The 12601-nt window shown below is 37.6% G+C and overlaps 1 protein-coding gene across 3 annotated transcripts in view; it reads right to left on the bottom strand.

Moving 5' to 3' along the window:
- kis (chromodomain helicase DNA binding protein kismet) overlaps window positions 1-12601 on the bottom strand; it is a 62452-nt gene that overhangs the window by 47875 nt on the left and 1976 nt on the right. For all 3 annotated transcript variants that reach the window (XM_089630994.1, XM_089630995.1, XM_089630996.1), the window contains exon 2: window positions 6254-6455. In XM_089630994.1, coding sequence (XP_089487120.1) covers window positions 6254-6387 — 134 coding nt within the window. In that variant the 5' untranslated portion in view covers window positions 6388-6455. The remainder of the gene's footprint in view (window positions 1-6253; window positions 6456-12601) is intronic.

The following is a 12601-nucleotide window of genomic DNA, read 5'->3' as shown; positions in this document are numbered from 1 at the left end:
GTCAACTGTCGATAATTTTACCGCTAAGTTTGCCTTTTCCACCAAAAGTTTTTTTTTTTGTATTTTTTTCATTTTTATTATCAACTGTTTCCACATTTTTATTCACACAATCTCGGTGTCACGTGCCCATTCTTTTCTGTACGTGTCCAATACATTCTTTCTTCATAACTTCTTGATCGCCGTAAGGTGCAACTTTTAAAACTCCCGAATACGTTTTGGAGTCACCGTCTCCGCTCTGACACGTCTTTACAAAAATGCGTGTAACTTCGAAAATAATAGCCATATTGACTTGAAATTTTCTGTGTGTGTACTTAAATAAATTTTCATTACGAAAATGAAATAAAAAAAATATCGTTTTTTTGAAAATTCTAACTGTATATAACCCCTTAACACAAATGATGATAATATATAATAAATACAATGCAAGAAGGAAAGAAAAAATGCAACAAAGAAAAAAGAGAGAGAGAAAAAAGTATTCAATATATGGAATATCTGATGACAGTGAACCTTGAGATTCTCAATAGAGGTAGGGAACCCACCTTTGTTACAAGTAACAGACAGGAGGTGATAGACCTAGCACTGGGAACCCTAAGTCTCAGGATGGAGAGTTTCTAATGAACCATCCCTGTCGGATCACCGACACATAGAATTAGGACGAGGAAGAGACAAGCAGAATGGGGACCGACACATATAGGAACCAATAGCAACTGACTGGACTCGGTATTCGGAAGAGCTTAGCATTGGAATAGTAAGATTTCCAGTTAAATAATGTTGCCCCGAAGAAATTGAGGACGATACTGAGGGACTCAATGATAAGGGCATACGATAATAGCTGCCCTCTGAAGACAAGTACCAGGGACAAAACACCGTGGTGGTTCAAAAGACTGAAGGAGCTACGGAAACTAGTTAGGCAAGTCTTCAACAGGGCTAAAAAAAAACTGGAAACTGGGATGCTCACAAGGAATACCAGAAAGAATACAAGGAAGCAATCCGGAAAGCCAAAACAAACTCCTGGGAGAAGTACTGTGGGGAGGTGGAAACCATGCCACAGGCAGCAAGGATTCAAAAAATTCTTGCTAAAAATTCCCAGGGGCAGCCAAAGGTCCATTCCGGAAAACAGATGGAAGCTTCACCATTAACTGGGAGGAGGAGCTGGAGGAACAGCTGGGAAAACACTTTCCCGGTTACAAAAAGCAGGTGACACTGGTCCACCACCAACCAGCCTGCAGAGTTACACGGGAAGGTAAGGAGTGGGACACTGCGGCTAAAATAGTTACTCCCTCCAAAGTTAAATGGGCAATCGAAGGGTTTGACACCTTTAAAAGCGCGGGAGAAGATGGAATCTTTCCGGCACTTCTACAGAGGGGCCTAGATTCAATCTAACTTCCGGTGACTAAGATCCAGAGAGCGTGCTGCGCCCTCGGATACATCCCATATCATGGAGGAAAACGGGGGTAGTGTTCATACCTAAACCTGGGAGAACTGACGACCAACCAGGCGCATTTCGCCAATAAGTCTCACCTCCTTACTTCTGAAGACAATAGAGAGGCTAATGGATAGGCACATAATGGACGGGGCACTGAGGGTAAAACCCCTCCACGAGTTACAATTTGCGTACCAGCCAGGCAAGTCGGTCGAAGCGGCACTGCACAAGTTGGTGTACAAACTGGAGCAGGCCCAGGCGACTGGGGAACTAGAGGTAGGACTCTTCCTGAATATAGAGGGAGCATTCAATTGCACCACTATTAAATCCATCGATGAAGCGGCTAAAGAACATGCTCTCAGGCCGGATACTTACGGTGACAAGGGGTGAGGTGAACATCAGAGTACTGGTGACACGGGGGTGTCCCCAGGGAGGGGTCTTATCACCCTTGCTGTGGAGCCTAGTGGTGGACAACCTCATCCGGAAACTCAACAACAGGGGCCTCTATACACAAGGGTATGCGGATGACATTGCGACCATAATAAGGTATTGGGATGCAGACACAACCAGAGGCCTCATACAATCAGCACAGGCAACAGTGGAAGAATGGTGTGAAGAAACAGGGCTGTTGGCAATCCAGACAAGACAGAGCTAGTAATCTACACACGCAAAAGAAAACTAGAGGGATGGAACAATCCAACCTTCTATGGAAAGGAGTTAGGACCCTCGAACACGGTTAAGTACCTCGGAGTCATCATAGATGCCAAACTGTGCTGAAAAAACTAGGTGGAATTTGTGGGCAGAAAGGCGTGTTCGCTAATGTGGGCAACTAGGCGGATCTGCGGCACATGGGGACTCAATCCTAAAATGATGCAATGGCTGTACACAGTACTTGTAAAACCAAGGACCATGCATGCAGCCCTAGCCTGGTGGAGGAGAACAACACTTGAAAACAGTGATGGTCACACTCAATCACATACAGGGACTCGCATGCAGAGGAATCACGGAAGCTATGCGAACCACTCCAATACTAGCCATGGGAGTGCTCCTGAACCTACCCCCACTAAACTTAGAAATAGAGGGGGCGGCGATGGCAGCAGCCTATATGCTACAATGCAAAGGTCAATTGAGAGGTGAGCTGCCCAAAAACAGTCATACGGAGATCGGAACAAGACTGAGGGCAATTAGCCAGACAGCTGGAATGAAGCAGGACGGCAAACAAGCCGAATACTTCCTCAGACAGCAATTTGGGGTGATCTACCCCACAAGGGAGGAATTGGACACGGTTCCAGGTCCTACCTCCAAACAGGAACTAATCTGGTTCACAGACGGGTCCAAGATGGAGGAGGAAACAGGGGCCGGAGTCTGTCTGCAGGGATCCAAGAGGGAACTCAGTATACCGTATAGCGTCTTTTTAGATAAACCTATCTTATTTTTTTATTTTTAATGTGCGACATCTGTTGACTTTTCTGCAAGTCTAGAATGAATATTTATTTTTCGGAATAACTTTATTGAGTAAAACCTCAAATTGTAATATTTAAATATTGAAGACAATATTAGTGATTTCTAAACGAAAATCTGAAACAGAAAAATCAGAAAAGGAAATTATTCTGTCTGGATTGCATTTAGTTCGGGTTGAATCTTGCGATCATACATAAAGATAGTTGCCAATAAAAATGTGCGGTGAAAAAATGAAGACAATGTTAGTAGTTCTTATTCGAAGTATGATACAGTTAAAAGTGACCGAGAAGAATAGGGTCCCATTAGCTCAGTTGGTAGAGCACTGTCACGGAAAGACAAGGGTCCTGGGTTCGAGTCCCAGATGTGACCGTTTCCTTTTCTGATTTTTCTGTTTCAGATTTTCGTTTAGAAATCACTAATATTGTCTTCAATATTTAAAATTTATATTACTATTGGCTTGCAAAAAGATATACGTATTGACACACAAGTATACACAATATATTACATACTAGCGCAGACTTGTGAAAAAATAGCAGGATATAATAATTGCAAGATTTATGAAGCTGACAGCATTTATAAAAAGATAATTTGCTTCATCGCCTTTCAAAAGACAATCAGAAATCTTCATTTCGAATGAACACCGTTAGGAAACTTTAAAAATTAAGTCATATGTCAAAAATTTAAACAAAAGAAATACATATTTCAAATAAATAATTATTAATTAATGAAAAAATTTTGGTAACTACTTTAACTATCCAATCGCTCGCAAGCAGTGAAGGTTGAAAATAAACTGTCCAACTTCACAAAACTCTCTTCAGGGGTACCCCAGGGATCCGTTTTGGGTCCACTTCTCTTCATTCTCTTTTCAAATGATGTCGCAAAAATTATCAAGTCATTTGGTCTTTTATCTCACTGTTATGCTGACAATCAGCAAGTATACTTTTACTGCTCACCAAATGAGATCGACGTAACTGCTACAACAACGGTCAAACTTCTGGGAGTTTATCTGGATTCAGACCATTCGTTAAAAAGTTAGGTAAATAGGACCGTTAGCACGGGGTTCTTCTACCTAAGACAACTTAAGTCAGTTCGTAGGAACCTTTCAACAGAGGCAACTAAACTACTCGTGAATTCATATATAGTATCACGTATGGACTACTGCAACGGCATCTATTGTGCATTCGGAGTATTCATCCCTAAGGTTTGGAATAAACTTCCTATGAAATTGAGATATAACCAGCCCAACAGAATTTAGATCCAAACTAAAAACTCACTTTTTCAGACACTCATTTCCATAAATCCGTTATTCTATCCAAATATTGTTTTTTTTTTTTCCTTTTTATTATACTGTAAATTGTTGATGCACACACATAAATTCTCTACCGATTCCGTTCAACTACTCATGATAAAGTCAAAATGCTATTGACTTGCCTACCAATGTACAATATCAGTGGGAACATAACAAGTCAACCGGTTTAATTGTTGGCTAATGAATCATCTAAATTCGGTAAAGATCGACGATTAATTTCATTAATTTAAGATACATATGTATACTTTTCTATAAATCCAGCAAACCAATTGAGCGCATTTTGTGCCCGTGTTCTAAAATTAATTATGACGCACCCTAATATTATAGAACTTCCTTCTTCTGGCGCTAGTAAAATTAGAAAGAGTATTTATCAATGTATTTTTAAATGTAAGTATGTTAGCTGTAAGTTTTTACATACGTCAATATATATGTCATTAAGACAGTAGTTAGAGGCTTTAGTCGTAAGTCACTAGTTTAAGTCAGTAGTTTTAGTATTTATTTTTTAATAAATATACGAGGGTGGTCTGAAAAGTTTCCGACCTCAACGCAAAGATGGCGGTACTCGTCAATAAAAGCTAGTGAATGTAGTTGTGCATCTTTTGACAGTTACTCATCAAAGTTTCGGCCATTTTGGAGGCGCAGTTTTTAGTTGACAGTCGTTTGAGTGAGTTGATGTGTGTGTTTTTGTGAAAATGGAAAAAATTGAGTATCAAGCTGTTATTAAATTTTTGTTTTTGAAAGGCAATATGCTTACGCAAATCAAAGATGAGTTGGACTCTGTGTATGGGGACTCTGCACCATCATTTACCACAGTGTAATTTTGGGCAGCTGAATTTAAATGTGGCCGTAAGAGCTTGGGAGACGATGAACGTTCGGGATGTCCAAAAACTGCAACTACTGACGATAACATTGCTAAACTTCACCAAATAGTGTTAGACGACCGCCGAATTAAAGTAAGAGAGTTAGCAGAGGTTATGAAAATATCCAAAGAATGTGTCTGTCACATATTAAATCAAGATTTAGACATGAGAAAGCTGTCCGCGCGTTGGGTGCCGCATTTGCTCACGTTAGACCAAAAATGTGTTCGAATGAACATTTCCAACGCTCTGTTGGAGCAGTTTAGGCGCAATAAATCCGAGTTTTGGCGCCGATTAATTACTGTAGATTGAACTTGGATACACCATTATACGCGCGAAACAAAAATACAGTCAAAACAGTGGACTGAAAAGGGGGAGCCGGCTCTAAAAAAAGCAACTGTTTTCTCAGCTGGGAAAGTGATGGCGACGTGTGTTTTTTGGGATAGTCATGGAGTTACCTTAATTGATTATCTTCAAAAAGGAAAAACTATTATAGGAGCAAACTACGCATCATTACTTGACAAGCTGAAGGCAGAAATTGCAGAAAAATGGCCACATTTGCAGAAAAAGAAAATCCTGTTTCACCAAGACAACGCGCCGTCTCACACCTCAGCGGTTGCCATGGCAAAAAAACCACGAATTACTGTTTGAACTGCTTGCCCATCTGCCTTACTCACCAGATCTAGCCCCAAGCGACTTCTTTTTGTTCCCTAATCTAAAAACTGCACTCAGAGGACAGAGATTTTCGTCAAATGAGGAGGCAATCACCTTTGTGAACAATTATTTTGCAGAGAAAAACGCCGAGTACTATTTGGACGGGTTAGAGAGATGGGAGCATCGCTAGGAGAAGTGTGTAGAGTAACAAGGAGACTATGTAGAAAAATAAATAAAAAAACTTAAGAAAAAAATTCTTGTTTCTTTGTTAGGTCGGAAATTTTTCAGACCACCCTCGTATATTTATACAGCGCCCTTATTTTGAATATCAAAGCAAATCCAAGTTCTAGATGTCATTGAACCAGGTTACCACGGAAATTATTATTTTGAATATATACAATTTTCAATTTAGTTTTTTCTACTGACAGAATTGCATAGCATTTGAATGAATGTTTAACAAGAGTCATGAGAACAAAATGATCAAGTCAACAACTCAAGGAACAGCAGATTAAGCGGCAAGTTAGGAAAAGCAGTGAGTAGAAAACTAACCCCGGCTGATTGGGTGCATCTCTAGGCGCACCGCCTACCGGCGCAGCGTTGTCATCAAAGTTGTCCGAGCCAAGATCCGCGAGGCCCTCAAGCATACCAGTGCCATCTTCTCCAAATAAGTCGTATGAGTCCATTGCTCTACACAGAGCACACCGCCTCAGGAGTGCAGAGAGACTCCCGTGGAAGGGTTGCCATCATTTTTCTGGAAAGAACATTTAAACAGATTATTAACATTCACCTGTCAAACAAGGGAATATTAACTAATAACATAACGTAATAAGGCCTGAGTTTCCATGTGTTTTGGTGTTGTTTCATTTGGGTTAAATTTGTTAATAATTATTATGTTTATCCACCCAAGCGATGTTTGGCTTACTACGCCAAATTTGCAAAAACTTTTTGAGCGATCGCTTGTCATATTGTGCCTAATTTACAGAACCTAAAAGTATGGGATAAACGGTGAAATCTAGGTGGATTCATTCGCTTTAAACCGACTAAGAACTTTCATATTCTACTACTCCATAAGGTGAGCTCCAAGAGCTCGTGTTTATGGGAGGAGTAAGTATATACAAAAAGAAAAGAATGCTTAAAAGGCAATGTGTAAACAATATTTAGTCTTATTAAATAACTACAAACACAATTCAACATACAAATTAACATAATTCAGTATTCAAATTAACTACATATATAAATCAATATACACAATTTGTAACAGGATAAATCAAGTACCCAGTTATTTTTTAATATTTGGAGTGGAAGAGATGCCTTATGACTGGCTACACTGATGAACAGCTGTTCCGAGTTTGGCTGACGGAATGACACAGGACTACAAGTCAGTATTCTTGTGGCTGTGTTTGCAGTGAGACGTATACGATATTTTCCTTGATTTCTGTATAGTTCGGGTTTCATGTTGCAGTTATAAAGAGATCAGATTTACCGTGATGTCTGGAATTTTACGTAGAGGTGCTCCACTAACCGGGTGAACTTGAGAAACATTAATGGCGTATCCGTCTTCTCCCCGAAATACCATCAAAGGATAATGTAAGCTGTCATAAGGTCTGTGGAACTCTGAGATTTTTTGCAAATAGTCATCACGGCTGCGCAATACAATATCTCTTTTTTATCAAATTGTTGTCCGGCTATCAATACTGCAACTTCACTTATGGATGGAGCATTGGAAATGTACTTTATTTGTCAAATTGTTGTCCGGCTATCAATACTGCAACTTCACTTATGGATGGAGCATTGGAAATGTACTTTATTTGCATGGATTGCGACATTGAAGTCGGGTGTGCCTGGTGGAACGCTCTCAATAGCAGTTTTGGAAGACTGCATGTAGTTGTTATGGGAATGTAACATATTTTGCAGAGATCTTACCAAACCACTATCATTGGTTGTGCGATCACATAGTGTAGTAATTGTAATCAGATGACACATCTGCCCTGATGATGGACACTGCAATGCTGTCCGAAACGTTGCCAAGAAGGAGGTAGCGCAACACGGCATAATACCCCAAAAACAAATCACAATTATATTCACAATGTGACATTATTAATACATTAAAACTGACAAAAAAAATAACACAAATAATAACATAAAATAATAGTAAATATATTAAATATGATATGATGTGAATTGGTCATTAGAATAGAAATTATTAACAAAAACATGATTTTAATCACAAATGCAAAATCATAACTCATTCGCAGGGAAACTGACGTGCACGGCGCATGCGAGAAGTCTGCCAAAATGCAACGTGGCAAGTTCTTCGCAGTGCAGTTATTTTTTATTGGTAATAATACGACAAATAACTTGTACGGTATTTGTACAGTGTGTAACAAAAACACCGTTTAACGGTTGTGAAGTGATTTTTTTATTGTAGGGTTGTAAGTATATAGTACGAATTTGAAATTTCAGATTAAGCATTACAGATCACGAAAATTAAAATTTACACATCACATATTTCGAATATAAAATATTTTATTCTTTTTTTGGTAAACTAATGTTTTTTAAGACAAGATTTTTTATGCATAGCACAAAGGGTAACAATTATTAACAAGCAGTAATTGTTGAATGAAACACTAGTATATATTGAATTATTTCGCGGGTAAGAGATAAGCCGCCATAGCTCAGTGGTCAGAGCTGTCGACCGGAAATCGAAGGGACACGGGTTCGAGTCCCGTTGGCGTCATGTATCTTTTATCAGGAGATTTTTCAATGTGGATGAGTGTTTCAGGCGAATAATTATTGCTTGTAAAAATAATAAAATATTTTAATGAACACATTCAGTTATATGTTGATTAAGTATCTTTTTAGAATATTAAACATTTAAGCTTCTATGTGGTGTCTTTTTTCATTTCCCGCATTATTGTTTTCTTTCATTCAATGTTTTTTTCAATAGATCCCTTCAAAAACGATAGGTAGAGGTTTCACTGAATATATAAAAACTATACCCTATCACTCAAACTTACAACTAATGCAAATGATACTGAACGTCTCTTCTATATCAATCATGCTTTACTAAAGCGAACCTAAACACACATAATTTCGATAAAGATCTAAATTGGCCGTATGATCTTTATTTTATTTGACACAACAAGAGCAGTCTTCTCTAAATGGTTGAATGGTTGAATGCCAAGAGCACTCTATTGAAGATGAAGGGTAGAGCATTTCACACTTATATAACACTTTTCTTTATACACCTCAATCTCACAGAGTGACAAATCACATTTAGGAAGATAAATTCTGATCAAATCCTTGTACCGCCAATCTTAGAATTTGCTTTTCCTTTCCTAAACACATTAATTAGAACACACATATTATTAAATTAAAAACCAGGATTAATCTCAAGTGACCTCCCAGCTAATCAGAGGCGGCTCTAGGGATTCAGTCGTGGTAGGTCATTTGAAAAAAATGTGTGACTAATCTTTATTTGATATTGTGAAAAATGCCCATATATTATTAACTATATCAATTTGTTATAGAGTTTTAGAGTCGCGGACTCTAAATAAATATTATGTTAATATAATAAATTGGAAATAAATACACAATCCATGTACTTACGGCAAATTATTTTTAAGATATTAAGTTTTAATGTAGTTGTCCACAACATTAAAATAAATAAAATCAGTGTTTGATTCTATTTGACAATGATTTTTTACGTTTTTTGTTTTGTTTCATTCTAAATCGATAACAACATAAATAATTATTCTAATCCTTTCCCGAACTATGCAATTAAAAAACAACCATTGTTCCACACACTACAAGCGTGTAAAATGAAAAAACGACATTTGTTTATGTCACCATCTCTGTAAAACATATAATATTCACCGTGTTGTCTCCCCCACGGTCATGACCTAAGCGTCCCTAAACTTTCTTCGGAAGCTAATTTTTACTTCGACGAAAAATATAGTGCCATCTCGTTTATTCTATGGCGCGCGTAGGGACAGAAGATGCCAAATTGGACATTCTTTAAATTGACCCAGCGAATCGTGTGGACTTGTGAATGAAAGCTTCTATTAGAGACAACAGATGTCACTGCTAGTCACTCGCCGCCGCCGCTGTTTCGCGTTACATTTTAAATGTTTTGATGCACATAATTGATTATTATATTTATTATTGTTGTCTTATAATTTTGGGGGGTCAAACACCAATTGACCTAAGGGAAGAACCGCCACTGCAGCTAATTATGGTCCAGTTATTACCTGCCGGTACAGAATAATTGTACATGTACATTTAACACAGCTCACATTCGTTGGTTAAATGCATTGTATATAGAGATTTGTATTAGTGATTGTCGAACTGGTGGCTGCAATCTGTTAGCCATAAGTTATTATATAAATCAATCTATCTAAATAACATAAAAGTAAATGTTCGTTTATTCAAAATCTTAAATCTCCCAATGTTCTTCACCGATTGCTTCGAAATTTTGACACAACGTCGGACTCAAATACGCATCTGTTTTTATATAGCTATATTATGTACATGTCACCTGTTACAGGTAAAAACAGCACCATCTGTTGGACACAAAAGCATCATGTGCTATTGTTTCTCTATCTGCACAGACAGACTGAGCCACAGCAACGCATACAGCTAGTAGTATATTATATATTAAATGCTCTTGAGGTGATTTTTCACAAATACGGCACTATACAAATAATGCAAATATTAATATTTATTAATTATCCACATTATTTATGTATTATTCTGGGGATTTTTAACTCAAATCCAAATTTCACATGTTCAGGTGTATTTTAATATCTATAACGCAGTATAAATATCATAAATCTTTAACCCTTAACACTCAAACAGTGTCAGCTTATGTTAGATTTGCTAAAAGCCTCGTTTACCAGGCTATATTTTTAATTGTAAGTAGACTATATAAAATAGGTTTTCAATAAATATCCGCTAGGGAAAGGGGTCAAGTCAATGTAAATTAATGTAGATTATTTTGCTTCATTCCCAGAGCATTTGGAGATCATTGTTTGTTACATCAGCTGATATTTCATCCCACTCAAGGGGAAAAGCTATACGCTTATGATTAAAATATTACATAAAGCGACACAGTCTTTCCCGCTGAGTAAAATGCCAGCTAGTAACCAATCTGTTACATACAAACCAAATAGGTTAAAAGGGGGGCTCTCTTAATCTCCAAGCTATTCGCCGTGTTCAGGGGAAAGGGGGAATTTTTCTAATATACCCCAATGGAGGTATGTTGTTGCAAGACTGAAGACTGACTAATTTTATTTTATTTTAGTTCATTTTACGCCTGTAGTGGGGGTAGGTACCTGGGAGAGGTCTCATTGTGTCGGGAGGGTCATGCCGTTTTCAGTCGTTTCCTGGTTTGGTCCGGACAACACCAGGGCTTTGCTGTCCGCACGTTTCTTGAAAATAACCATTATTTCGTCGCCACCCAGCGGGCCTTCCAGCTGTAATTTGCGACATCTTCCTGTGGGGCTACCTGAAGGAAAATGTTTTTAAACATCGGCCTCACACCTTGGAAGAACTCAAGGATCGAATTCGGGAGGAAATCGCCGGTATACCTGTCGAGATGTGCCAAAATGCGGCCATCATCAATGTATCGCTTCCGGGGGCCATCATCTTTATGATGACTTTTCTGAGGACTTGATGCATAAAACGGCATAATGTACCGAATAAAATAAACCCCATTTCTCTAAACTCGCGCCGTTTTTTTTAATAGCCCTTCAAAACGCACTGCCTGTTTTTGCACTTGTCTGTTTTGCTGCACCTGTATCAACAGTATACTACAACTTGTGCATTGCATGATAAATAAACGGCCTTTATCATTCACCAAGACAGAAGAATGCACCGCAGGTGAGAATTTTACAATTTATCACTTCTTGTCCAGTCAAACAAGTTAATGCTTTTCTTTTTCTTTTTTTTTTTAGTTTTAAACTGTTTTTATAAACCCAATAACAATATTACTGAATATATTAAAAAAAAAAAAAATTAAAATGGAGTTCTACAAATTAAACTTAATAACAATAAACAAGTTAATGCTGTTAATTTCTCCGCAAAATCTTTTACTATTTTTTTATTTTTCTGCATTTGAGGTAAAACCGTAGAATGCTGTTGTAAATCATCCTGAAATCTACAAAGCTTTAATTTAGGGCAGTTTAAGTTTGTTACGAAACCCTTTTTTATTTTGTAAAACAGATCGTTAAATGTTTTGATTATTGCAACTAGAATTCGATTGAAGGCTATTAACTGAGAAATATCAAATACTACTAACATTTAAAGAGTTTTACGAAGTTTTCCTAATTTAATTTAATTCACTAGTCATTGTTCACTGTACATTCAATACGACTCAGAAATGTAGAAACGGTATCCCATTAGATATTTCATAAGTGTTGTGGTTCTAAGGAACTGTCTCCTGTAAGGAGACCAAGGCAACCAATGGCAATCCCTCTGTGGAACTCAGTACCACAGAACCCACTTCAAACTGCTGTAACCGAAATCAGTTTGATGAGTTGAGACGCTTACCGTAAGAATTGCTTTCATATGCTCATGCGGGATCCAAAAATTAAAGGACAGGTTTTTGTAGGTTTTTTTTCTCATAAAAACTAGTATTTTTATTATTTGAACGAAAATCTGATTAGGATAAGAAGGTAGGTAATTGTCTCCCGAAAACCATACAAAAAATAACACTAGATAAAACCCAAATAAACACTACAAAATACATAACTAATTAAACAGAACAAAAATTGTCTGATTGCAAAATTCTAAATATTATTTTTCAGGTTGTAAAAATTTTCCCAAAATGAGCTTTTTACATTAACCTTACTCTGTCATCTTTGGGGAAGCTATGTGGGGGGTCTTTTTACATTAACC

Source organism: Hesperophylax consimilis, chromosome 4 (assembly GCF_061612785.1).
Source record: "Hesperophylax consimilis isolate HC1 chromosome 4, BYU_Hcon_1.0, whole genome shotgun sequence".
NCBI lineage: Eukaryota > Metazoa > Arthropoda > Insecta > Trichoptera > Limnephilidae > Hesperophylax > Hesperophylax consimilis.
This window is presented reverse-complemented; position numbering and strand designations above follow the sequence as displayed.